At 33.6% G+C, this 25,390-nt stretch overlaps 5 protein-coding genes across 9 annotated transcripts; 3 read left to right on the top strand and 2 right to left on the bottom strand.

Annotated features, from left to right (window-relative positions):
* The first annotated feature begins 851 nt into the window (after positions 1–851).
* On the top strand, positions 852–2,749 carry LOC9311911 (cyclic dof factor 3). Its single transcript, XM_002877519.2, has 2 exons — positions 852–1,148; positions 1,395–2,749. The coding sequence occupies exons 1-2, from the start codon at positions 1,008–1,010 to the stop codon at positions 2,601–2,603; spliced, it is 1,350 nt and encodes a 449-aa protein (XP_002877565.1). The 5' UTR covers positions 852–1,007; the 3' UTR covers positions 2,604–2,749.
* A 6,679-nt stretch (positions 2,750–9,428) lies between these two features.
* LOC9313633 lies at positions 9,429–11,770 on the bottom strand. Its single transcript, XM_002875796.2, has 4 exons — positions 11,238–11,770; positions 10,159–10,197; positions 9,758–9,842; positions 9,429–9,678 (listed from the first exon to the last, which is right to left on the bottom strand). Exons 1-4 carry the CDS (start codon positions 11,706–11,708, stop codon positions 9,596–9,598), a joined length of 678 nt encoding a protein of 225 aa, XP_002875842.1. The 5' UTR covers positions 11,709–11,770; the 3' UTR covers positions 9,429–9,595.
* Positions 11,771–13,317: 1,547 nt separating this feature from the next.
* LOC9311910 (probable calcium-binding protein CML47) lies at positions 13,318–14,029 on the top strand. The gene has a single exon (XM_002877518.2). The coding sequence runs from the start codon at positions 13,430–13,432 to the stop codon at positions 13,979–13,981; it is 552 nt and encodes a 183-aa protein (XP_002877564.1). The 5' UTR covers positions 13,318–13,429; the 3' UTR covers positions 13,982–14,029.
* A 2,609-nt stretch (positions 14,030–16,638) lies between these two features.
* LOC9313631 (chlorophyll a-b binding protein 4, chloroplastic) lies at positions 16,639–18,285 on the top strand. The gene is made up of 4 exons (XM_002877517.2): positions 16,639–17,107; positions 17,363–17,511; positions 17,596–17,862; positions 17,956–18,285. The coding sequence occupies exons 1-4, from the start codon at positions 16,896–16,898 to the stop codon at positions 18,084–18,086; spliced, it is 759 nt and encodes a 252-aa protein (XP_002877563.1). The 5' UTR covers positions 16,639–16,895; the 3' UTR covers positions 18,087–18,285.
* A 14-nt stretch (positions 18,286–18,299) lies between these two features.
* On the bottom strand, positions 18,300–24,989 carry LOC110227989 (structural maintenance of chromosomes protein 2-2). Of its 5 annotated transcripts, XM_021023968.1 has the most exons (21): positions 24,881–24,989; positions 24,419–24,778; positions 23,659–24,339; positions 23,435–23,578; positions 23,065–23,355; positions 22,794–22,979; positions 22,548–22,712; positions 22,408–22,467; positions 22,122–22,184; positions 21,813–21,904; positions 21,615–21,711; positions 21,132–21,248; positions 20,773–20,991; positions 20,479–20,619; positions 20,233–20,400; positions 19,747–19,931; positions 19,483–19,576; positions 19,306–19,394; positions 18,972–19,197; positions 18,745–18,819; positions 18,300–18,632 (listed from the first exon to the last, which is right to left on the bottom strand). In XM_021023968.1, the coding sequence occupies exons 2-21, from the start codon at positions 24,734–24,736 to the stop codon at positions 18,519–18,521; spliced, it is 3,525 nt and encodes a 1,174-aa protein (XP_020879627.1). In that variant the 5' UTR covers positions 24,737–24,778; positions 24,881–24,989; the 3' UTR covers positions 18,300–18,518. The 5 variants fall into 5 exon arrangements, with proteins under 5 accessions (XP_020879627.1, XP_020879630.1, XP_020879626.1 ...); XM_021023971.1 differs by lacking the exon at positions 24,881–24,989 and having other exon boundaries at positions 23,659–24,332; positions 24,419–24,508; XM_021023967.1 differs by lacking the exons at positions 19,306–19,394; positions 19,483–19,576 and having other exon boundaries at positions 24,881–24,987.
* Positions 24,990–25,390: the final 401 nt, after the last annotated feature.

Raw genomic sequence — 25,390 nt, 5'->3', positions numbered from 1 at the left:
TCATATGACAGTGACTTCGTAGATATATACTCGACGAACTGAAAAAGAAATGAGTTACATGCAACACTATGTTGGCATAAGATTTGATTAAACAAGCTGGGAACGCATGGTTTAATGGTGATGAACTATGATCAATGCTTTTTTGTGAAACTAATTTTAACAGGTGACTTAGTTATGGTGAACCATATAAGACCTTTAGAGTTAAAAAGAAGAAGATAACAACAAAAAAAATCTCATGCAACGCAATTATTTTTTTTGTTATAGTTTTTGAAGTAATTTATTTTTCCAAATAATATGGTAATGAATAAAATTCTTGATATTTTAGTATCAACTAAAATATTAAATTCTCGGAACTCTTAGTGTATTTTCATGACCTTTTCAGTTTTCTGATTTACAAAATTCTTGGAAGCCATGGTGCATCCAACAATTATCTTAAGCTCTATTTAACTCCTTGATAAATATTATAGGTTTTCATGATGAAAAAAATATATTTTGTATAGATGATTTATTAAGTAAAAAATCAGTACAATAATAATCAATATAATTTGTTGCTTCACTTTTTATCCTCCAATTAAAAAAAAAAAAACAATTTTCACAATAAAGATTAACTTCGTTTCTGATAGGAAACTAAAAAAGTGATACTTTTAAGTATATGGTTTTGAATTGTCGAATAAATATGTGCGACAAAAATTAAGAAAACAAAAAAAAAGGATTAGATGCGAATAATAATAAATAGACATAAAAAGGAAAGAAATATTAATAATAATTAATAAAATCCGACAACCCGACCCGGTATTAATGAGGGAAAAGGAAAATATCAGAGGCCACATAAACTTGTGGCTGAGAATTGAATTGTGATGCTGACGTGTTTCCTTCTTCTCTTTTAAACGGATCTTCTAAATCCCTTAATTTCACCAATTCACACTCTCCCAAATCTCCCCAACAAAAAAATAAAAAAAAATCACAGAGACAGAAGAAACAGAGACTCCACGAAGCTTAAAAAAAAAATGATGATGGAGAGTAGAGATCCAGCTATTAAGCTCTTCGGTATGAAAATCCCTTTAACGGCGGTTTTTGAATCGTCGGTTACGGTGGAGGATGAGGAAGAAGATGACTGGAGCGGCGGAGATGACAAATCACCAGATAAGGTATTGATTGATAAAATAGTAATTTTGGTCTGAAATTGGAATTGTTAATATTTAGACCTTAAAATAAATGTGATTAGATTAGTTTTGTACTAGTAACTTCTTCAGTCTCTGTTTTGTCTCTATAAACTCGAATATTGAGTTACATGAACGAATCTAAAACAAAGTTCCAATCTTGTGTTACCATAAAGATATTACTAGTTCATTTTATTGTTAGAGATTCTTAGTTTGGTGTTTATTGCGTCTCAGGTAGCTCTAGAGATATCAGATAAGAACAACAAGAACTGTAACAACAACAGTTTCAACAATTCGAATGATTCGAAACCCGAAACTGTGGACAAGGAGGAGGCGACATCAGCTGATCAGATAGAGAGCAGCGAGTCACCTGAGGATAATCAGCAGACGACAGCTGACGGTAAAACCCTGAAGAAACCGACTAAGATTCTACCGTGTCCGAGATGTAAAAGTATGGATACAAAGTTCTGTTATTACAACAATTACAACATAAACCAGCCTCGTCATTTCTGCAAGGCTTGTCAGAGATACTGGACTGCTGGAGGGACTATGAGGAATGTACCCGTGGGGGCAGGACGTCGTAAGAATAAAAGCTCCTCGTCTCATTACCGTCATATCACTATTTCTGAGGCTCTTGAGGCTGCGAGGCTTGATCCAGGGTTGCAGGCAAACACTCGGGTTTTGAGTTTTGGTCTGGAAGCTCATCAACAGCACGCTGCTCCCATGACACCTGTGATGAAGCTACAAGGAGACCAAAAGGTCTCGACCGGAGCTAGGAACGGGTTTCACGGGTTAGCGGATCAACGGCTTGTGGCTCGGGTAGAGAATGGAGATGATTGCTCAAGCGGATCCTCTGTGACCACCTCTAACAATCACTCAGTTGATGAATCAAGAGCACAAAACGGCAGAGTTGTTGACCCACAAATGAACAACAACAACAACAACATGAATGGTTATGCTTGCATCCCTGGTGTTCCATGGCCATACACGTGGAATCCAGCGATGCCTCCACCAGGTTTTTACCCGCCTCCAGGGTATCCAATGCCGTTTTACCCTTACTGGACCATCCCAATGCTATCACCGCATCAATCCTCATCGTCTATGAGCCAAAAGGGTCCAAATCCTAACCCTCCCACTCTCGGAAAGCATTCGAGAGATGAAGAATCCGCGAAAAAGGACAACGAGACAGAGCGGAAACAGAGGAACGGGTGCGTTCTGGTCCCTAAAACATTGAGAATAGACGATCCAAACGAAGCAGCAAAGAGCTCGATATGGACAACATTGGGAATCAAGAACGAAGCGATGTGCAAAGCCGGTGGTATGTTCAAAGGTTTTGATCAGAAAACAAAGATGAATAACAACGACAAAGCCGAAAATTCCCCTGTTCTTTCTGCTAACCCTGCTGCTCTATCAAGATCACACAATTTCCATGAACAAATATAGAGTTATATATATGTATATGTATATATGTATGATTGTATGTATAGAATTGGAGAATGATGAGTTTTTGAGAATCAAACTCTTTTCTTCTTCTTAGTCACCTTTATTCCATTAGGTGTTTTTGTTCTATTTGATTTACTTTTTTTTTTTACTTTCTTTCCTCATTTGTCAAAAACTGTTGGAAGATAACATTAATGGTGAAAAGTTGGTATTGACCGTTGTTGCGTTGGCATTTCAACCGACACTCTTCTGACTCTTCTTTACAACTTCTTGTCTTGTGAAGTTTAAAGCGACAATACTCAAAAATAAAATAGTGAAGAAACAAACTATCTTATTCAAGATAAAATGTATAATCCGATGCAAATAGATAATAGGGAATAATAATAAAATTCCATTATGGTCAAAAATATAATAAATAATTATGAATTTCCAAAGTTCTTTATAGCTATTTCTTCTGTATTTACATATATTGATGCTTTAAAGTTTGAAATTGTTCTGTTACATAGTTCCGGCTTTTTAAATTTTTTCTTTATGAAATTCATCTGATATTTTCAATATATTATAGTTTCACTACACTCTAAAATCTCTTAAGCATACTTTGTAAATATCGAATCCAATAACATGTTCTTTATATCTTTGTGGAATGGGACCATCCAGTTTTAAGGGATTTATATCTTTTTCGAAAATATTTGAAAAAAACAATTATAAGATAATTGACATGACCTTGTCATGCTTGCTCATCTAATTACATAAGAATTGATATTTTAAGTTCTTATAAAATTTTATCCATACTTATAAGTTATAACACAAAGTTTTAAATACGAAATATACTTTTCATTTTCAATAATATTAGTTAAATAATTAATGTACTTCAATCTCTTACATAAAATCTGCATAAATTTTAAGGGTTTATTACGGATTTTGTCATTTTTGTGATATTTATGAATTTTGCTATTTTGGGTCGAATCTTACGGATTTGTCATTTTTAACACTTTTAAAATGTCCACCTAGTTGGGCAACCAATCATGAAGTTACTTTTTAATGAATGTGTGGTTGATAAAAAAAAATGTACATATTTATGATTTTTTTTTTGCTAAAATACATATTTTATAACAAATATTAATCCTAAAAACAAGTAAATCTAACTAAACCTAAATATAAAAGATAAAACACCTGTTTAATGAAATATAAATTTAAACATAATGCAAACTTAATCAATAGTGATTATAAACATGTTATTGGATGAAAAATACGAAGAAAATTGGATGGTCCCATTCCACGTACAGAAAATCAGAATTTAATATGTTGAAAAAGTTTCTTTTACTTGTATCCTTTTTTTATATTGATGCTGAAAAAGATGGTTCACTATTATTTGGTCTGTGTCTTCGAAAGCAACTTAGATATTTCAGAGTGCCCAAACAACTATTATCCACACATATTTTTCTTTCTTTCTATTTCATACCATAGTATTAATATATGAGAGACTCACAAAAATGCGCCTTTTTCAATATTCATTTTCAAAAATGTCCCTTTTGGATGTCCATTTTTAAAAATACCCCTTTTATATACAAAATGACTAAATTACCCTTCTTTTAATAAAAGATATCATAAATATATAAGGAAATATAACAAAATTAGGTCCACAAAATACAAAATATTTTTTGGCGGGAAAAGTGATCCCCCAATTTTTCCCGCCAAAACACTTGTAAAAATTTGTAAAACCTTTAAAATATCTTGTAAAATTTTCCCGTAAAATTTTTTCCCGCCAAAATATTTTTTTTGCGGGAAAAGTGATTCCGCAAATTTTTTGGCGTTAAATTTTTGGCGGGAAAATTTTTGGCGAGAAAAAATTACAAGGTATTTTAAAGGGTTTTTACAGGGTATTTATAAGGTCTTACAATGTATTTTAAAAGGTTTTACAACGTATTTATAAAGTATTTATAAGATATTATAAGATTTTACAAGCTATTTTATAAGGTTTTACAAGTTATAAGGTTTTACAAGTTTTTTATAAGGTTTTACAAGTTATAAATACCTTATAAAACCTTATAAGTACCTTGTAAAACCTTTTAAAATACATTGTAAATCCTTACAAAACACTTGTAAATACTCCGTAAAACCTTTAAAATACCTTGTAAATTTTTCCCGCCAAAAATTTTCCCGCCAAAAAAATTTCGGCAAAAAAATTGCGGAATCACTTTTCCCGCAAAAAAAATTTTTGGCAGGAAAATTTTTTGGCGGGAAAAATTTTTACGGGAAAATTATACAAGGTATTTTAAAGGTTTTTACAAGTGTTTTGGCGGAAAAATTGCGGGATCACTTTTCCCGCCAAAAAATATTTTGTATTTTGTGGACCTAATTTTGTTTCAAATAAGGGTAAAATGGTCATTAAAAATTAAAAGAGGGCAAACTTAAAAATGGACTCTCAAAAGAAGCATTTTTGAAAAAAGGTATTGAAAAAAGGGCATTTTTAACAATTTCTCTTAATATATTAACACCATTCTTACAAATAAAAGCATGTCAAGTTGCTTTATTTCCTTTTTATATAATACTGTTCTTTTCTGCCTTTTTTCATTCTGTGGCAAAGCAATTTTGTTCCTTTTTCCATGTTTTTTTCCTGCCTTTCACTAACATTCATTTTCTTATTAAAATTTGTAAGAAGTAAATAACAAATTCAGATTTTTTTTCTTCTTGTTTTTATCACCCGAAAGTTTGGAAAAAAATAAGTTTGGCACCCAAAAACATTGACTAATGCCAAACGCGTTTCAACCGCAAACGCACTGCTATAATTGAAGACACAAAGATATATGTATTAGGCATACCTTCTTTTTGTTTATTAGAAGATTTGGAATTTTTTTTTTTAATAAAATGTAAAATTTATTCAAAAAAAACTTTTTTACAACAAGTGCAGCGTTTGTTTAGACGTTTTTAAAAGAAAATGGTTTCAAACATAAGATATTCAGATACTCAGATAGAAACATTTATTTGCTTTTAGCAAATGGTTCCAAACATGAGAGAAGAACATCGTTAAGATGTTTAGATCCATAAGTACATAATTACGAAGCAATGGGAAAAAAAAAACTCATTTTTCCACGTTTCTGCTGTATCAAAAAATGGATACATTCAGATCAAAGAAAATCAATTAACTAAAATTAGGCCTAATTATAAGGAAGACTCACAAAAATGCCTTTTTTTCAATACCCCTTTTCAAAAATGCCTCCTTTGGATGTCCATTTTTAAAAATACCCCTTTTATGTACAAAATGACTAAATTACCCTTCTTTTAATAAAAGATATCATAAATATATAAGGAAATATAACAAAATTAGGTCCACAAAATACAAAATATTTTTTGGCGGGAAAAGTGATCCCCCAATTTTTCCCGCCAAACACTTGTAAAAATTTGTAAAAATCTTTAAAATACCTTGTAAAATTTTCCCGTAAAATTTTTTCCCGCCAAAAATTTTTTTTTGCGAGAAAAGTGATTCCGCAAATTTTTTGGCGGGAAAAATTTATAAGGTATTTTAAAGGGTTTTTACAGGTTATTTATAAGGTTTTACAATGTATTTTAAAAGGTTTTACAACGTATTTCTAAAGTATTTATAAGATATTATAAGATTTTACAAGCTATTTTATAAGGTTTTACAAGTTATAAGGTTTTACAAGTTTTTTATAAGGTTTTACAAGTTATAAATACCTTATAAAACCTTATAAGTACCTTGTAAAACCTTTTAAAATACATTGTAAAACCTTACAAAACACTTGTAAATACTCCGTAAAACCTTTAAAATACCTTGTAAATTTTTCCCGCCAAAAAAATTTCGGCAAAAAAATTGCGGAATCACTTTTCCCGCAAAAAAAAATGTTTGGCGGGAAAATTTTTTGGCGGGAAAAATTTTTACAGGAAAATTTTACAAGGTATTTTAAAGGTTTTTACAAGTGTTTTGGCGGGAAAATTGCGGGATCACTTTTCCCGCCAAAAAATATTTTGTATTTTGTGGACCTAATTTTGTTTCAAATAAGGGTAAAATGATCATTAAAAATTAAAAGAGGGCAAACTTAAAAATGGACTCTCAAAAGGGGCATTTTTGAAAAGGGGTATTGAAAAAGGGGCATTTTTAACAATTTCTCTAATTATATCTTCTGAACTTCTTACGTCTCTAAATTTAATTAATTTGTCATCTAAATGTAAAGGCTCTATTTTTACTGGTTTGGCCCCATAATTATCTACTTTGGCTAGCAAACCTTATAAATATTGGAAAAAAACAAAAGAAAATGAAGATATGAAGCCTCTTGCTTTCTTTACAAGCATATAATTAAACTAAAATCATTTTGTTGGTTTGATTATATAGTTGAGTAATTCGATACTTTGATATTCCAATGCGATCGTAAATTTCTTTACTGATATATATCTATACATACAATAAATTTATAATTGTGAATTGCTATCATTTTGATCAAAAATAAATTATAAGAATATAAAAAGAATATTTGTGGTATCAATGTGTAACTGTGGTAATATCTAAATTCAAATCCGGTAAAACATATATCGTGAAATAAAAAAGGATAAAACTTATAAGATGATGATATGAATTTGTGTGCAAAAAAAGTTTACTTAATGGTTTTTTCAGAGGGGATGAGGGAGGGATAAAGTGATAATGCACTATGGAGAAAATTTCAAGAAAATATTGAGATCAACCATTAATGTATATACTCACTAAGAAACTTTTGATTTAGTGTTGACTTTTGATGATCAAAGTAAACCACTTCAAGAATTGGAAGTTGGAGTCAACCTCCACTAAAAGTTTTGTGAAAAGTCTCGTCTCATAATGTATCAACTTGAAATAAGAAGGCCATTGCACTTTTCAATCTATGACTATACATATTCCATAAGACTGTAAATTTTAATTATCTACGTTCACTTGATTCTGCTCTCCTTTGTAGTTGTACGTGTAGTTTATTAGAGTTCAGAGAGTGTTTTTTTCTTGTAAGAAATCAGTTTTTTGGTCAAACTTGTAAATAGTATTCTATAAGTTATAAAATCTGGTAACTTTTTGGTCGAACTGTGGCAATATATGCTCGTTATATCATTTAAATGATACGTTTCATTACACCCTTTCTACAATTTATAATACGTTGGGATTATATAAGTTGGTTTACTAGAAAAAATATGAGAGTTACTCTTGGCATGAGTTTTGGACTATATTTCTGTGTAACTAAAAGAAAAAAAAAAAAAAAGTAAAAGTGATCAATAGGAAAATAGCACAATTGTTGACTCCACAAAAAAATAAAATAAAAAGATTAACGCAATATTTCCTTAGAAATGGTAGAAATAAGGTTTTGCCTAATTACTTTGATTGGTAATTTTTTGACAAAAGTCAAAAATAAACTAATATTAACAATGTCTATGCGTCAGCGTCACTACCTATATAAGTTGATGTACCAAAAAGTAGTCTACTCTCACCACAAAATTAAATTATCCACTAGATAGGCTTTACTTCAAAATATAATTTGGATTCAATCCAAAAAATATGGACATCTTTATGATTGCAAACAATACAACAAAATATAATATCCATTCAAAACAAACAAATCACAGATACCAATCTTTATGAAGATTGACCATATTCATATTTTATATACACATATGGTAAATTTTTAATGTCTATTTGCATTTTAGTATTATCTTTAAGTAACATATAAAAAAGATATTGTATATGATGATAAAAACTGCTTTAAGAGGAATAATAAATATTAATATAATGAAAACTAGAAAATTGAGTGAATTTTTTTGCTAGTTAATAATTTTTTTTTTGATAAGGTTAATTATATGAAGCATATGGTTCCTTTACTTTTTCCATGATTTTAATTTAAGAAGAAAGTAATTTCATTTCTTCATTTATTAGTTTTACGTATTTGATAAAGAAAACTAATGATTTTTAATAAAATGGTTATCCACATTTATTCAAAAATTCATCAAACATTTGAAATCTAGAGGAATTAACAAAATTATTGACAAAAAAAGAAAGATGGAATTAACAAAACAAATCATAAAATCAAATACCTAATTAAAACTTTGGATCAAAAATATACTTTTCTATTCTTTTTTTCTAATTGGATTACTAATCAAAGAGTGGCTCTTTAATTAACGTATAGTTGGAAAAAGCAAAAGAAATATACTATTCTAATTCTTTCCCATGATATCCATTGCTACAAAAAATCACTATTACATGAGTGCCAAGAAAACTTTGGTGAGTAGATTTCCACATGAAAATAAAATAAAAAGGACTTTCCCACAAAGGAAGGCATCTTCTGTGATCTTGACACGTGTAACCAACTTTTAGGTTCTTTGAGGAAGACCTGACACGCCTCCCAAAAAGATAACCAAAAATAAAGGCAACAAAAAGATATGCCTTTTTAGACTTTTCTGTCTCTTTTTTTTTTTTTTTAACATTTTCTTTTAATGTTTCAGGTAAAAAGTGACATGTAAATAAATAACTAATAAATGTACTTATCTTTAAATGAGTTGTTTTAATTTATCTGTTGCTCAGAATTTTATTTTATCAAATCGGAAGAACTACACTCCGAACCCAACAAAAAAAAGAAAAGAAAGTCGAATTTATTTTCAAGATTAATGAAAAGAAAGGGAGAAAAGTATGCTTTTAGAAGGAAAAAAAAAAACAACTAAAAACCTTGTAAAAAGAAAGTCCACGTAAACAAACAGAAGCTACTTTTCACATTTCCGATTTGATTTTTTTTTTTTTTTTTAATTATGGATAGAAGGCATTATTTTTCTAATTGAAAATGCAATAAAAAGAGTAGAACTAAATAAATAGAAAGAAGCATGAGCACTAAATGACTAATGCTACACTGTATATGCAAGATAACGAGTACACAAGTAACTCAGATAAAAACTGACAAAATTTACAGAATCTTGTCCGAGTAAATATTGAGAAACTAATCATCTTCAGTTCCCATCAATGGATCTTCGACAGATTACTGAATCCTGCATCCACTGGACTCAGGTGCGCGCTGTACATTCCCGTAAGCTGTTAGCTCAATGAGATCCATATCTCGGCCTACAAAATTTTTGCAAGGAACAGTTTAGTATAAAACTCAGATAGAGTTTGTTTCATAGAGAAGAGTGTGCAGAATTACCAGCAACTCGACAATAAGAACTCCTCTGGATAAGCTCGGCTCGAGAAATATCGGTTTTATTTCCCTTTGATCGGTTTACCTTTGCCTGAAACGTAGAAACAAAACAAACTTAACGACTCAAGAGCTTTACCCTCCAGATTCCAAGGAAGAGAAAGAAGCTAAAAGCCAAAAAGAGTATGTTTGGATTGGAGTTGGGATTGAGGTTAATAAGTAAAACACAAAAGAGAATTTGCAAGAGAGTGTTTTGCGGAAAATGGGTTGTCTAAGAGTTTCCTCCACTAAGCAAAATACCGGTCCTACGTCAGAATACAAGAGAATGTTGACTATAAACATAGATATTGTAGTAGCCATTTTAAACCTTGAATGGTAGTCATCAGTTAGTTTAAATTTCCGCAGCGTACCTGCAGAACCTGGCAGTTTTCCAGAATGCTCTTGCCGCCCTAAAAAAAATTGGGAAAGTAAACTCTTCAGATACTATACAAGAATCGAAGAAGCATGGGCACTAAATGAGTAATGTTACATGTAGATGAAGATATCTTCCTCTTGTATATAAAACTATATTATATACTATGAAATTCAGTTACATTATGCGTTAGAACGAGAAAAAAGAAGACAGATGCACCATCAATTCAAATTTAAGTAAATCTCAGTTTGGAAAATTAGGGTCACAATCAGATCAACCAAATGAAAGCAGGAAACATGACAATCAGATCTTTTAGAAACTACTTTTCCCTTCCGAGAAATTCCATAAGCTTTTCACTAATAATTCTAACACAGTCCCGAAGCTGCAATCCTCTAAGTTTAAACTATAGATTCAAAGGATAAATGTGAAACTCTATCAATAAGAACTCGTGTAGGGTTCATCAAAGGCGTGTTCTTATGGTCACATCTCCTAACTCCTATTAATAAGGACGAAAGAGACTTCAGAAAACAAACAATAATAGCTACTATTAGACCATGCTACAGCACCCTTTCACTTTCATTCTTCAACTTACTTAGTGGACTAGATTCTTAAATCCATACCAGCAAATATATAATAACTGTTTAGTCCTCAAGTTACACACATTCCACCATTTTAAGACTTTACAACACAAGAAAAGAACTCATTTCCCTTATCCCTCAGATCCCAATCAAGAATGTAAATATAGCACAAATTCAATAGCTTTGTCACAGTGATCATCTTTCAGAAACTAAATTGAAATGGCCTAGGAGCAAAATCTTCTGACACTACAGAGCCATCAAGTTCCTAGACCGTAAATAACCAGAACTCATAGGCAAAACAGAGTCTCATGAAGTGAGAGTAGTAATCAACACGAACATAAAGACAGAAACTATATTGAAAACCTAAAAGCAAAACTTTCCTTATACATTTTCACAAAGTTTGAGGCTTTGAGCTCAATCCTAAACTTACATAACTAGAATTCATTGGCCAGAAAACAGAGTATCATGATTCATCAAGTGAGAATTGTAAAGGACAAACCTTTGAGTAAGGAACAATGTGATCATAATCATGACACAAGCATCCAGGACAACCTACGAGCTTTCGAAACACAATGTTCCCTAAAGGATCTCTCCTCCAACGCTCAGGATCTCTCCCTTTAATCTTCTCTGCTTTTTCCCAGCATTGCTGCTTCACACTATAAGGAAAGCTCCTAGGTTCTGGATTCGGGTCATCGTAACCCGACCCGGGAAAGAGACCCATCTCCTCCCGGTCGAGTAAAGTGGCCGAAGTTTTCACCTTTCCACCGCGGGCTTCACCGGACCCGGGTCGGGTTTTTGATGGGGAAGAAGAAGGTGATAAGGCTCTGTTTCTGCGTCTGGCCGGGTCGGGTTTCATCGCAGAGTGTTGTGGGTGATCCGAGTCGATGGAGAGGTTTTTGTGGTTTAATTTGACGAAGAAAATCAAAAGATTACAGATTCTTCGGGAGATGAGTGTCGTAGGCCAATCCATTTTCTTAATCTCGTTAGGCCCATAAACATACAAATATACATATATGGGCTCGTACGTATACTCAAGAGTCAAGATGGTTATGTCGATATTCGTAATTTTTTTTCTTCTCGATATTCGTAATTTTCTATCTATAAAGAGAAGAAGTAGATATGAAAGGTACAAAACTTTGTCATTGTTCTTGGGACTATGATATTTTATAACTCAAGCCTCATGTTTTTTTTTTAATTTCCAAATTAAGTTGAAGTGTTCTTGTTTTAACCATTTTGCTATTGCACAATGTTACCAAAATCACCACTTTTTTAGTTCTTATGTAGGTTAATGAAACAAATTATAAGGTTGGTTTTCCAATTTATTATACTAAATCTATCGCAAATGAGAACTCTCTATGTTTTAGATGGATAGACGTTGATTAAATAATTTCAAACTTATTTCTAGTTAATTTTTTATTTTCTTTTTATAAACTTGTAAATATCATATGGAATGAAATGTTTACGCTTTACAAAAAATAGACCTTTACCTAACTACCTTGCCAAAAAAAGAAATAAAAAACAAAGGAGTAAAAACAAGAGAGTTAAAGAACTCATTCTAACCATAATTGCATTAAGTTTGAGAATTCTTGAGATGTCTTCTAGCCGTAATCAAGTTACGAAAGTTGTTCTATTTGTTTAGTTAATTTAGTTTGTTAAGTTATATTTTGATCGAGGACTTACAAATTGAATTAAACATGTTTTTTCTATCGTCTATTACATCATTTACATTATTATTTTGTTAATATATATTCCATAACAAAAGATTAAGAAAATTACCACGTGAACATTAGATTTCGAGTTTTTCAAATCATTCTACTATAATAATAAATGTTTTTTAAAACAAAAACTGAACTACCACGAAGAGTCTCAATATTTCCACATATCAAATAAGCCAAAGGGTGCTTGGGTCGGTGAAAGCAACATGATAATAAATTTAAAGGAAAACGTTTCAAGGAAATTGCATGGAAATTTCCATGCATGAATTGGAATCCAAGATAATGAAAGATGCCCTCACTCAATTTTCAACTCTATTTTTTTGTGTCCATCATGGGTATGATGAGAAGTTGATTACATTTTATTATTCGATTATCAAAATATATAAACATTTGTTTTTTTCTTATATGACAAGATTAACTACCCTGTTTTCATTTGGTTCCGTCCAAAAGTTCAATTTGATTTTGGGATATATATATATATATATAAAAGAAATTCAGTTTATTACTCCTAATATTTGAAAAGCCAAGCATTAGATGCATAAAATTCCAAGAAGATTTATTAACTATGAAATGAAAATACAGATCAATTATTAATTACTAGCATAATGATTTGTTAGTATATATGATCATTTTTAATGAAGGTTTGAATTCGATGGAAGTTTCATAGGTTTTCTCTGTAGGTATAAAAGTATAAATAAAATACTTTTGATTGAATTGCGGTGAGTTTTAAAGTAGCATTTTTCTTTCCCTTTTAAAGAATTTTGGTAAGTTTCTCAACAATTTCCATGGAGACTCCTTCCGCAGACTTTGTGAGTAAGATATGTTTTGGTCTTCGTACTTAAGGAATGTAACACCTCTTATAAAATAGGACCAACTCAACACACTTATTATCCAACCTTTGAAACCAAAGAAAATAAATATAAAGCTTCATAGAAATTTTGTTTATGGTATTCCACACACATAAATTTAGATCAATATGGAGGATTCGTCTCTTCTTAGCCCAATCTCTCTCCTTACCATTGTCATCTTCTTGTTCATTCTCAATCTCATGATGATAATTCAAGACTTCTCTTCTTCTTTTCCCTGTCGTTTCCATCTCTTCTTCTCTAATGCCTACATTCTATTCGCTTCAATAAGAAACAATAGGCAAAATACCGAGCTCCCAATTATAAAGAAAGTTTTCGTTCCAAATCGAGCAAATATCAAAACATCCGTGGAAGAAGTCAAGGCGATGATCGATGACTCGGAAGCTTTATACGAGCGTTTGATAGAAGAAGGAGAAGAGTACTTGCTTGAGAAGAATGAGATGATGGGTAAGGAGATAGTTAAAGAGGCGTTTAGATTATTTGATGAGAATCAAGATGGGTTTATAGATGAAAATGAGTTAAAACATGTGTTGTGTTTGTTAGGATACGATGAGTGTACAAATATGGAGTGTAGGAAGATGATTAAGGTTTTTGATGAGAATAGAGATGGGAAAATCGATTTTTATGAGTTTGTGAAGCTCATAGATAAGAGCTTTTGGTGAAATAGATTGGAATAATAATAAGAAATTAATTATATTATTGTTGGCTAATTGACGACTTATCTAATGTCTAACATATGTTTTTTTTTTTTTTTTTTGTGGATCGTCCTCTAATTAATAAACTTATACTAATATTCATGTTTATGTAATTTTCCAAAAAAACAAGGAAAGATATCCACTACGAGGTCGAGTACACCGGAGTTAGAGTTTGAGCTTCGTAAGAGTTATATATTAACGAACTGTAACAAAACAAAAGATTAATATTAACGAATATACAACATGTACAACATAAACTTAAATTTGTGATTAATTTTGCATGGTGGTTTTCAGTTAGGTTTGGATATTGTCTTATTTTTCTATATTTAAGGAGAAAAAGTAATCTAATATATAACCAAATGCGAACAAATAAACAAATTTCCTTAAAAATTACAATTAAAATAGTTCGTTGAATTCATGGGTTTCTTCTATTAAACGTTGATGAGAGGTTTTGATAGGTAGAATTTGTATTTACTCTCATACTTAATAATAAAGGTGATCAATCATATGTTTATATAGAAATGAAAATGCTAAACCAATTTTCAAATATACACTTTCAAGATAATAGTCAATCTCATCCTCCACTCCAAAACGAATGTGAGATTATAACAGAGTATGTAAATAGTAGCATACACAAACTCAAAAATATTTGCAATTAGTACAAAATAGGATTCCTAACTCAAAAGTCAAAACACATTAAGCCCACTGATCAATATGGATGAGAAGGTTGTGTGAGAGCCCAAGACAACCATCCAATGCACTTGGCGGAGGATGTCCGAGTTGACAAGAGTGAGATTTTCTACAACTTTTAGGACATCAATGTCATGGTCAAAGTCGACCATCTTAATAAAGTTTTTCATGTATTAACAACCAGATGTGATGATGATAACATGTGTAGCCCAATGCCATAAGAAATGGGCGCATGCTAGGGTAGTACCATCATCCCTAATTATCATAGTGATTGTATGTCCAATTAAGTGAACAACCGATGCAAAACTGCTGAGATAGCATTTGCATATGGTATTTTTTCCAAAATGTTCATGCTATGATTCATCATAATATCGTAGATTCATCTTTTGACACATTGAAAATCGTAGCTTCCTAACATACAAAACTAAATAATATTCCCAAAATATCTTTAAGGATCTTCAATATATTCTAGATCTTCTATACCCTTCAAATCTGTGAAATTCACTATAAGATTTGTGTTAACAGTTTAAAAGGTAATCTTAAATGTCTCTCTCAAATTTACTAAAAAGATGAACATGATCTTGAAGAAGAGAGGTTGAAGAAAAAGATGGATTCAAGTTCTTCCACATTTTCCTTGTTCTCTTCTTTTTGGGCTTAAAACAATCCGATATTTCAACTCCTTAACCCAACTCGAGATTCTCACAAACCCAAAGTCAAGATAGACTTTCAACAAATCCAAATATTGTTTGTTTTTTTGTCAAACAACTTGTTTTCATTCATCCAATAGAAACAAGGTTCAAAGTAGCCAGGAGTACAAGGATAGAAAGGCTTAAAACAAAGTAGCAACAACAAACAAAGGATAAAGCAAATGCTACACAAAGATAGCAAAAATAGTTCGACAAGGGATCCATGAGAGCTTGGAGGCCAAAGCTATGAAGCAAATTGGTGCAAGTGATAACACGGTTTGTCGAAGAGTCATCCACGGACGAGGCATTAGATGATACAATAGTCACAGTCAAAAGACTAAGTGACGTTGAATAGAGTTCCATAGCCGAGGTTCTCGCCGGTACGAGAAGAGCGAGCTTGAATTGCTCATCGGCAAGGAGAGAGGTTAAGCTGGTTCTGTCATCGGGTGAGGTTAGAGGGAAAGAGTTGAGGAAGCTTAGGTAACCACCGCTCCATAGAGACGGGATCATAATGCCATAGTTCATCCAAATATTGGTTTTATGTTTTACAAGTTACAACCAAAGAATCTTAGCAAAAAAGTCAATTTGAAATAATTTTACTCCATTTCAACAAATAATTCTTGATATTACATATTGTGACATAATTAGTCAAATCTTATTTATTATTATAAATTTTAAGAATTCATCTTATTTTGGTTTTCACATACACTTAATATTTAGATGCTATCCAAAAATACCACTCCCTCCCTCTCTTCCTATAAGAGTCATGATTTGAGTTTTACACACTAATTAAGAAAAAATCATTTTTATAATTTTCTATTATTTATTATTAGTTTAATAATATTAATCTTACTTCTCTCATTTTTCTATTGGTCACAAATAAAAAATAGTAATGATGCTATTACAAAACATCAATTTTTGTGGAACAAGAAAAAAACCCAAACAAATATCTAGGAACAGAGGAGTACAATATTACACATTTTTTTTTTATTCCCCTATATATATGGAAATAAAAATACCTCCCCTATCTTGATGATTAGGAAAATCAGACTTTGGATTTTTTGGTTTCCCATATGCCAATTCAGTTTCATTTGATTGGTTGACGAGAATCCTCACTTCACTCTTATATTTTAATCCATATAATTGACACGTGTAACAAACTAACAACAATGGACCCGACACTATCTTATTCCGACCAATCTCAAACAACATAAAAATCCTCCTAAGATACGCTTCGAAGATAAACCGATAAGCCTGTATCTCCCTTCAAACCCATCTCATCCGTCAAATCAACCACGTCATCTAATCCAACGGTAGATACTCATCCATCAAACCACAGCCACAAAACTCATTTCAACAAACGAATAAACGTACAAAATCCCCCTCAAAGTCTTATTTCTTCACAATCATCTCTGAACTTCATCTTTCAATCTCTCTTGATTCCAATCCATTCTTCTTACAGTGCCGGGTTCTCGGGTCGGATCTTCTAAGTCTAGCTAGGGATAATGGCGACTGTCACTACTCATGCCTCGGCCTCGATTTTCCGACCTTGTACTACTTCAAAGCCAAGATTCCTCACCAGTTCTTCCGGTAGGTTGAACCGCGACTTGACGTTTAAATCGATTGGTTCATCGTCCAAAACGTCGTCGTTCAAGGTTGAGGCTAAGAAAGGAGAATGGTTGCCCGGTTTGGCATCGCCTGATTATCTCACCGGCAGGTAATTTTTGCAAACTACATTCACTTTCGGTTTAAAACAACCGGAACCGACTGTATAGAATAGATTAATAAATTTACAAAGTGCGACAAACTTTTCTTTGATATAACCGAACCAACTGAATAATCAATTTGACTTGGTTAAGTTAGACCTGAAGAATCAATTTGGCTTGGTTAGGTTAGACCGGGATTGTTTGGTACCGGTTTAGTTAATATTATTGGTATGGCACTCACTCACTCACTCTTATACACATTGCAGTCTTGCCGGTGACAATGGGTTCGACCCCTTGGGTCTAGCAGAGGATCCAGAGAACTTGAAATGGTTCGTCCAGGCAGAGCTGGTCAACGGACGATGGGCCATGCTTGGTGTCGCTGGGATGCTTTTGCCAGAAGTTTTCACCAAGCTTGGTGAGTCACCATTAAACATGACCTAAACATATTTGTTACATCTTTTCAAGAACTTAACACAAGGATTGTTAAAACTGTTGGTAGGAATCATAAACGTTCCGGAGTGGTATGATGCTGGGAAAGAGCAGTATTTTGCATCGTCTTCGACATTGTTCGTGATCGAATTCATATTGTTTCATTACGTTGAGATCAGACGGTGGCAAGACATCAAGAACCCAGGAAGTGTGAACCAAGACCCTATCTTTAAGCAATACAGCTTACCTAAGGGTGAAGTTGGTTACCCTGGTGGTATCTTTAACCCGCTTAACTTTGCTCCTACGCTCGAGGCCAAGGAGAAAGAGATCGCAAACGGTAAGCTTAGACTAATCCGCTATTCTTGTTACACACGAAACTGCTAGTTAGAGTTAAAAGACTAAAGAACCTTTTTTGTTGTTGTTGTTTCAGGGAGATTGGCGATGTTGGCGTTCTTAGGGTTTGTGGTTCAACACAATGTGACTGGAAAGGGACCATTCGAGAATCTGTTGCAGCACTTGTCTGACCCATGGCACAACACTATTGTCCAAACTCTCAGCTAAAGAGTTAAGAGGGACTTATGAATTATCATATCTATCTTCCACCACTTTCATGTCTATCTGCAAGTGTGTTTCATCTTAGACTTCTTGGATTTTGAGCTTGAATCCGTGTTGAATCGTTGTAGCTCCATGATTAAATTTAAAATCTTCAATGTACAGAGGAACTAAGTTAATCGACATTGTGGTACTCCTTATCTATGCATTCATGTGGTACTGTGATATAAGCACCCCATACTTAAAATCATAATCAACTCAAACATTGGCAACATGAAACCCTAAAGTTGAAGGTAAGCTTCTGGTCTTTAGATTTAGACAATGGCTACCAACAAATCATTCGCTACAGATCTAGAAAGACAAACCGTAGAAGCAATTTCTACTACTGAAGAAAGAAGAATATATACATCATTAGTGCTGTTAAGGATATAAGCAGGTTTCCTAGCTCTGTTTTGTTACTGTCCTCTGGACTGTTGAAACACCATCCACGAATTTTGTTCGGAAGAGAACATTGGCGTTGCTGAACATTCCTTCTTTCAGTGAAACTACAATGAACTGTAAGAGAAATCATATCAGAGAGCAGTAATGTTTGAGATAAAAATGGATAAGTAAAGCTTTCTGAATTATGGTGACTACAGAATCAGAGAAACCCGCAAAATTATATGACCTGTGAATGTGGGAAATGAGCTTTTATCATTCTTCCTATGTTCTGCGTGTGGCTGAGATCAAGAGCTGCATCCACCTGAACAAAACTAAACTCATGAGTTCTACTATGTCTTTTGAGAATGTCATCAAACTTAAAAAGGTTCTGTGATCGTTAACATTTCAAGATCACTGGAAACATGAACTTAGTCTAAACAATCATATTCATAAAAATGGAAAATCGAGATGTACCTCATCTAAGATATAAAGAGGAGCTGGCTTGAAGAGAAGCAATGCTAGGATTAAAGATAGCGCAAGAAGAGATCTTTGCCCTCCACTTAGTTCAGATAAAGACTGCTTCCAGACACTTCCAAAAGCAACACGGACTTCAAGACCATCAAGGAAACTACCTCCTTCTGGAGGTTCTAATTTTGCCATGGTGCCAGGTAGTAGAGTTGAAAAGATGGAACCAAAATCCCTGATGATAAGGACCCAAGTGTAAATATCGTAAATCAATCTCACGATGAAGTAAAAAGAAGTGACTCACATGGTTAAACAAGCAGAGAAAACTAAATAGGCGACTCACTCATTAACTTTAACCCATGTAACTTTCAGTGTTTCTTTTTTCTTCTCATCAAGCTCCTCAATCACTTTCTTGATTTTGGATTTGTCAGTCTTATGAAAAATGAAAAACCACTTAACCACAGTCAGTAAATGCGTGTAAAGCTGTTAAACTATGTCGCACAAACCCTCCAAAACTAACCTCGATTATATTTTTCTTGGTCTTAAGAGCATTATATTCATCTTCTGCTTTCTCAAACATAGCCATGACCTTCTTGTTTACTCTTTTCTCGAGACTTTATAAGAGAAATGAATAGCCAGGAAAAGAGAGTAGGAGGGACTTCATTTAGTTAAAGAGAATAAACAGGAAAGAAAAAGAAAGCACATTCCATTGATATTGCATTGCATGAGTGTGAAGATTATACAAGTTGCAAAATTAAATCTATGAGTATCCTCAGAAACATACCTTGATTGATCTGTTTGGAGCCTTTCCAGTTCTTCTCTTGCTTTGTGAGGATTGTGGGTTTCAAAATCATAGTCTGTCCCTACTTTTCCAAAAAGCTGCTTCTCAGATGTTATCCACGTATGCTTCTCAACAAGTTTGTCTACCTTCACAGAACAATTCTTCTGCTCCATCTCCATCCTTGTTACCTACTCAGAGTAAAATGTTCGCCCACGAAAAGTGTGTATTCCTTAAGATGTAGATTTTAGTAAATAGAAAGCTTATAGAACTACTTATCAACTAATAGAGTATACAACAACTTGAATTTTTATTACAGTCAAATTATCAGAAGTCCTAATACTTCTATCCACCTCTATCATCCAACATCCAGTCCTACTTCAATATTAAAGTCAAAGCAATTAAGTAAACCAAGACATCTGTCATTAAATAGGGAGAACGCAGCAAGAATAACACATGCATTTCCAGACAAACAAATTGAAGAGGGAATACCTCATTTTCTAACTTCTTTCTGTCAAGCTTCATGTCACTAATCTTCTGCAGACAATTTTCCTGGTCTGCAATAGAACCACTAATCTGTGTATCACATTCCTTCATCTTCGCATGTATCAACTTGAGCTCAGAGAGAGACTGATCGTGATTCTTCTGTATGACATCCACCTGCAGAAGGGTCCACATCCACACGTTACTCGTATATTTTTTAAAGTTAAAAGACACAAATAGAAATAATTGCAGTACCTTGGCTCGTTGATTGCCTACATCTGAAGCCAGAGTGCTAATTTGCGTCCTCAATGAAACTAGCTGGCTCTCTAAAAATGACTGTTCCTGCACCACTGCTTCTTGCTCCATCACAAGCCTCTCCCTTTCGTTTTCATGACCCTATGAGCAAGAAGAAACATAGACCAAAAGCTATGAAGCCATTTTAGAAATGTAAAAGGCAAAAATTTGGTAAACCAGGGGTCCAGGATAAAGAAAAAGATTGAAGAAGTTCAAATGCAGAGTCAAAATCTTTGACTGAAAGATCTGGAATACCTTTAGATCTTTTGAGGATGCCTGAATACGAGCTTTTATAGTTTTAATATTCTTTTCTAAGTCCTTGAGTCTTCCCTCTCTGTTCTTATCATGATCTTTGATGGATTTCTCTAGCGTGGAGACAGTATCAGCACAACTTTTGTAAAGACCTTCCTTCTCTTTGATTTGGGATCTCACTTCTTCAACCTCTTCTTCAAGTTTCTTCACTGCCTCACCAAGCTATATAAACAATTGGTAAAAGGGAATGATACTATAAATATGTCTTTTAGCACCAATAGAAGGGAAAAAATAGAATTCTGAAATTTAAGCTAGAAGGATGTAGAAAAATGGAGATACGAAGACAAAAAAAGTTATAAAACCTTGTGGTGCTCGTTCTGTTCAGCCCTTTTTAGAAATAAGGACATGTCATACATTTTCAGCTCCAACTGTGCGTTCATGTCTGTGAACTGCTTCTGAAGAGGCTGAAGCTCCTTGATCTGCAATTTGAAGAACCAGTAGGGTTTTTACACAACCTATATACTTACAGAGGAACCCAGAGTCGACAACGACATTGCGTGGGAGGCTTCACAAACATATGTGAGTTATCAATAAATCCTAGAAAACCAAACATGAGATATCAATATGAGATGACGAGACGTCTAAATAAGGTTTTAAGTGTCAGTATCAGTAGCTAAGCTTATATCACCAATGAACAAACATGAACCTCGAGTTCCCAATGATCCAGATCTAATACTAACGGTCTAACCTGAAGAAAATGGAAATTTTATGATGCCTAATTCAGCTGTCAAAGCCCAAAGTGTCCTTTTCTAGAAGGAAAGCAATAGCATATTGAAGGAAAATACCTTCGCTTCAATTTCAGACAACCTTCTCTGATGTACTTGAAATTTTGTTTCGGCCTCTGCCAGATCATGAAGTTGTCTTAGCAAATCACCTCCACCCCTACAATAGAGGATGTTTTTGGTCAGGTTTTAGGCATTACTGAACCATATCTGTATGAACGCCATGAAAGATCTACAGGTCTAATAGAAAGAATGACATACTTGCGACTTCCACCAGTAAGAAGACCACTTGGCTGAAATACATCACCTTCAAGTGTAACACTTGGAGTCCGAATTTCCCTGTTAAATGCTACCTGCCGAACAAGCATTTGAGAGACAGATCAAAGAATGAAATATCTAAAGAAAACAGAGTAGTCTTGCCATCAATATATCGGTATCTAATAGTATGGAAGATATCAAGGAAAATATATTATGTCTGCTAAGGTTGTTAGACAACCAGCTTAGAAAATCAAAACACATTTCTACACACCTCAACAAACACAGAGTACTCTAATGTCGAGAAATACTTACTTCCTTAGCCGCATCAGTAGTTTTGCAAACAAAAGTGGAACCAAAAACATATTCCATGGCATTCTGCAAAAAAGTTAGAAAATGTCAAACGAAATTGACAAGTTGGACTCATGGTATCACTCTGTCCATAAGTAAATGTTCTAAACAAAAAATCAGCAGTTACACAGCTCATGAATGAGATGAATTATTATTAATAAAAGGTTATCAGAAATTTGATAAACTAATAGATGATGCAAAATTGCAAATGTATCAGATTCTTGGTACTTTGAGCAGGCAACCAACCCACCTTTAATTCTTCACTATAACCAACTAAAGAAAGTGCCAATTCTGCATTACCCTTTCCAACCTGGAAAATTAATAGAAAATCAGCAAGGAACAAAGAAAAAGTAGTTGAATTTGACAGTAGAATAAAAAAGATTCACATACTAATCTAACAGTGGCTTGCTGCACTCTAGGTGGAACTAGGTGAGATTGAATTTTGTTGAGAGGAATAATTGTAACTCTTCTCCGAAGATCACCCTTTTGAAGGAGCTGTTTTCCGGTATCTTCTGTGTCTACAACAACATTAAATAACTTCCCACCAGCAGTAACCTGAAAAAATAGTCAACTTAGAGAACTCAAACGATCTGACAAAGTAATAATAATATAATCATAAGATAATACACTACTTACTTCCAAAGCTGTCATTGAGGACCTATCATTCACTTTTATCAGTTTTGCTACCACACCTTTCACCTTTGATCGATCAAAGTTCTTCACAGGATCGCGGTATGTAAACTGAACATTTGCTAATTGAGCCGAAAGATCACGCAGTTTATCTTTCAGCCTTTGCCCAACTTCAAGTTCTAATTCTCGATCCTAAGAAAATTTCAGTCACATATGTATTCATTATGTAACAGAAAGAAGAAAGGAGAAAAAGAAAAAATCATGAAGAAATGCTAACCTTCTCCAATGCTTCCATCTGACCCTCTTTATAAGCAAGAGAATCAAACGCCCTTTTTATACTTTCGACATCATTTTTTCTAGCCTCAAGTTCATTTTCCACTGCAACAGCTTCGTCTTGTTTTGACATTAACTGGGACTTTTTCTCTTTTAGCTCCTTTTCACAGTGACTAATTTTGGTATTCAGCTGCTTCAACTCTGTTTCAGCTGTTCCAACAGAAATCTTTGCATCACGTAGTTGATCTTCGAGACATTTCTCTTCATCTCCACTACTCTTACCAGCTAGCACACCCTAATTATCAAGGGATGTAAACCCAATTAACATACAAGATAGATATTCAGTAAATAAAGCTTCTTCTTAATGAAACTACCTGGTGTTCTCTTTCACACTCTTCCAGTGTGATAGAAAATTCCTGGAATTTTTGCTTTAATTCTGTTGCTCCTTCATCGCACTTCTTGAGAGCAGAAGCTCTTTCTTCTACAGATTTCTTCAAATCTTCTATATTATGAACAATCTAGCAACACCAAAAATGGTCAGAAATAGCTGAAAATCTGTAAAAATCTCACCCCAAGGTAACAACAACTGTCAGCTCACCTTTTCAGCATTCTTTTCTTCGCCCTGAAGGGTGTCCTCCATATTATTAAGCTTGGATAGTTCACGTGTCGCTTCATTAGACAGTGAATCCACTTTGTCAGACAAAGCTTTTACTTCTCCTCCCATGCTGGCTTCCCTTGCCTTAGTCAAAGCTTTAATTTGTTTCTCCAATTCCAATATTTCCCCCTGCGTCTTTTCTGTCTCCTCATCAATACTAGTCATTTTTGTCTTCATTTGTTCAACCCCATGGAGAGAATTGTCTCTAATTTTCTCTGCTTGAACATACTCAAAAGCAACACAAAACCTCTTTAGCCGATCTAATTCCGCATTACCATTAGCCCACTGCATATACTGTGACTTTTCTCTCCTAAGCTTCTCCAAAGCTGGCAATATATCTTGCTCAAGAAGCTTATTAATCTCATCAACCTTGGTTTGCTTCTTCTCCAACGTCTTTAAAGCAGCCTCTTTCTTATTTTCATACATTCTCGTACCAGCAGCTTCTTCAAGCATCGATAAAATCTCCATAGCTTTCATGTTTAAAACTTTAGTGATACGCCCTTGCATAATCAGAAAATGAGGATTATTGACATTAAGTTGCACCGAGTGGAAAAGATTCTGAACTTGATTTGGCTGTGAAAGCTTCCCATTGATCAAATACTTGTTCCTTCCACCAACTACAATCTTCAAAAAACATACACAAACAAAGAAAATTCACTCTAAGCAAAACTTAAAAACGAAACCTTTTTTCACTAAGACTTACTTGTCTCGTTACGGTAATCTCTGAATGATCTTCATAACCGAGAGGACTCCGATTTCTTTCGGAATTGTCGAAAGTAATTGACACAGTGGCTTTAGTGATTCCAGCTTGTCCTTGCTTGTAGACGAGTTCCTGGAGATTAGAAGCTCGAACTTGTTGAAGATTAGTGATACCTAGAACGAAGCAGATGGAATCGAGGATGTTGGATTTTCCGGATCCGTTTAGACCCGTAATCGCGTTGAAATGCGGGTCGAAACCCGGAACTACTGTTCTCGTTGCGTATGATTTGAAACCTTCCAAGCATATCTCCTTAATATGCATCTTGTTACTTCTTCCTCGTCTTCTTCTTCCCCAAATTTTACCCTAATTTGGAAAGTAAACTCATAAACCCTAGAATTGGAAACTCAGGGAAGTATCACAACGAGATGCAATTCCGAAATTGAAAGCGTAGATATAAAATCTAACCGTTGCAGGAGAAAGCAGAGACGAATCTTCAAATTGATTTCTCTTTGAGAGGATTATTACGAGCAAATTTGAATTTTTTTTTCTTTTTTTTTTCAATTTACCATAAGAAAACAAATAAAAAAAAACGAATTTTCTCTTTAAAATTGAGCATTTTTCGGACTTGGTAGCAAAAGAGCGGGAAACTGAATTTCTAAACCCTACCCTATTACTTTTAACTCATTTAGGAGGTTCTTCTCTAGATTTTATATTTCGACGTTTGGATTTAGCTCGGCATTCGGGAATCCATTCGGATTCGAATCGGTTCTATTTGCTTATCGGATATTTTGGGTATATTCGGATACATTCGGATAATTCTTAAATTCAGTACGAACTTTTTCGGATTCGGATCGGTTTAAATAATTGTGTCGAGAATCGGAAAAGTACCGATAATATTTTTGGGTTCGATTCTTTTTACTTATATACATCATATCTAAATGTATTCAAATGTACCTGAAATATCTGGAAAAAAAA

Source organism: Arabidopsis lyrata, assembly GCF_000004255.2.
Source record: "Arabidopsis lyrata subsp. lyrata unplaced genomic scaffold ARALYscaffold_5, whole genome shotgun sequence".
Classification (NCBI taxonomy): domain Eukaryota; kingdom Viridiplantae; phylum Streptophyta; class Magnoliopsida; order Brassicales; family Brassicaceae; genus Arabidopsis; species Arabidopsis lyrata.
Note: the sequence above shows the minus strand (reverse complement) of the source record. Positions and strands in the feature narration are given on the sequence as shown.

Coding starts and splice junctions, on each gene's coding strand:
- LOC9311911 (XM_002877519.2), top strand. CDS start 1,008: ATGATGATGGAGAGTAGAGATCCAGCTATTAAGCTCTTCGGTATGAAA. Junction 1,149..1,394: donor ATGACAAATCACCAGATAAG/GTATTGATTGAT, acceptor ATTGCGTCTCAG/GTAGCTCTAGAGATATCAGA.
- LOC9313633 (XM_002875796.2), bottom strand. CDS start 11,708: ATGGATTGGCCTACGACACTCATCTCCCGAAGAATCTGTAATCTTTTG. Junction 10,198..11,237: donor ACATTGTTCCTTACTCAAAG/GTTTGTCCTTTA, acceptor AATTTTTTTTAG/GGCGGCAAGAGCATTCTGGA. Junction 9,843..10,158: donor AAAACTGCCAGGTTCTGCAG/GTACGCTGCGGA, acceptor TCTACGTTTCAG/GCAAAGGTAAACCGATCAAA.
- LOC9311910 (XM_002877518.2), top strand. CDS start 13,430: ATGGAGGATTCGTCTCTTCTTAGCCCAATCTCTCTCCTTACCATTGTC.
- LOC9313631 (XM_002877517.2), top strand. CDS start 16,896: ATGGCGACTGTCACTACTCATGCCTCGGCCTCGATTTTCCGACCTTGT. Junction 17,512..17,595: donor AGAAGTTTTCACCAAGCTTG/GTGAGTCACCAT, acceptor AACTGTTGGTAG/GAATCATAAACGTTCCGGAG. Junction 17,863..17,955: donor GGAGAAAGAGATCGCAAACG/GTAAGCTTAGAC, acceptor TTGTTGTTTCAG/GGAGATTGGCGATGTTGGCG.
- LOC110227989 (XM_021023968.1), bottom strand. CDS start 24,736: ATGCATATTAAGGAGATATGCTTGGAAGGTTTCAAATCATACGCAACG. Junction 24,340..24,418: donor AGATTACCGTAACGAGACAA/GTAAGTCTTAGT, acceptor TGTTTTTTGAAG/ATTGTAGTTGGTGGAAGGAA. Junction 20,620..20,772: donor CATCCTCAAAAGATCTAAAG/GTATTCCAGATC, acceptor TCTTGCTCATAG/GGTCATGAAAACGAAAGGGA.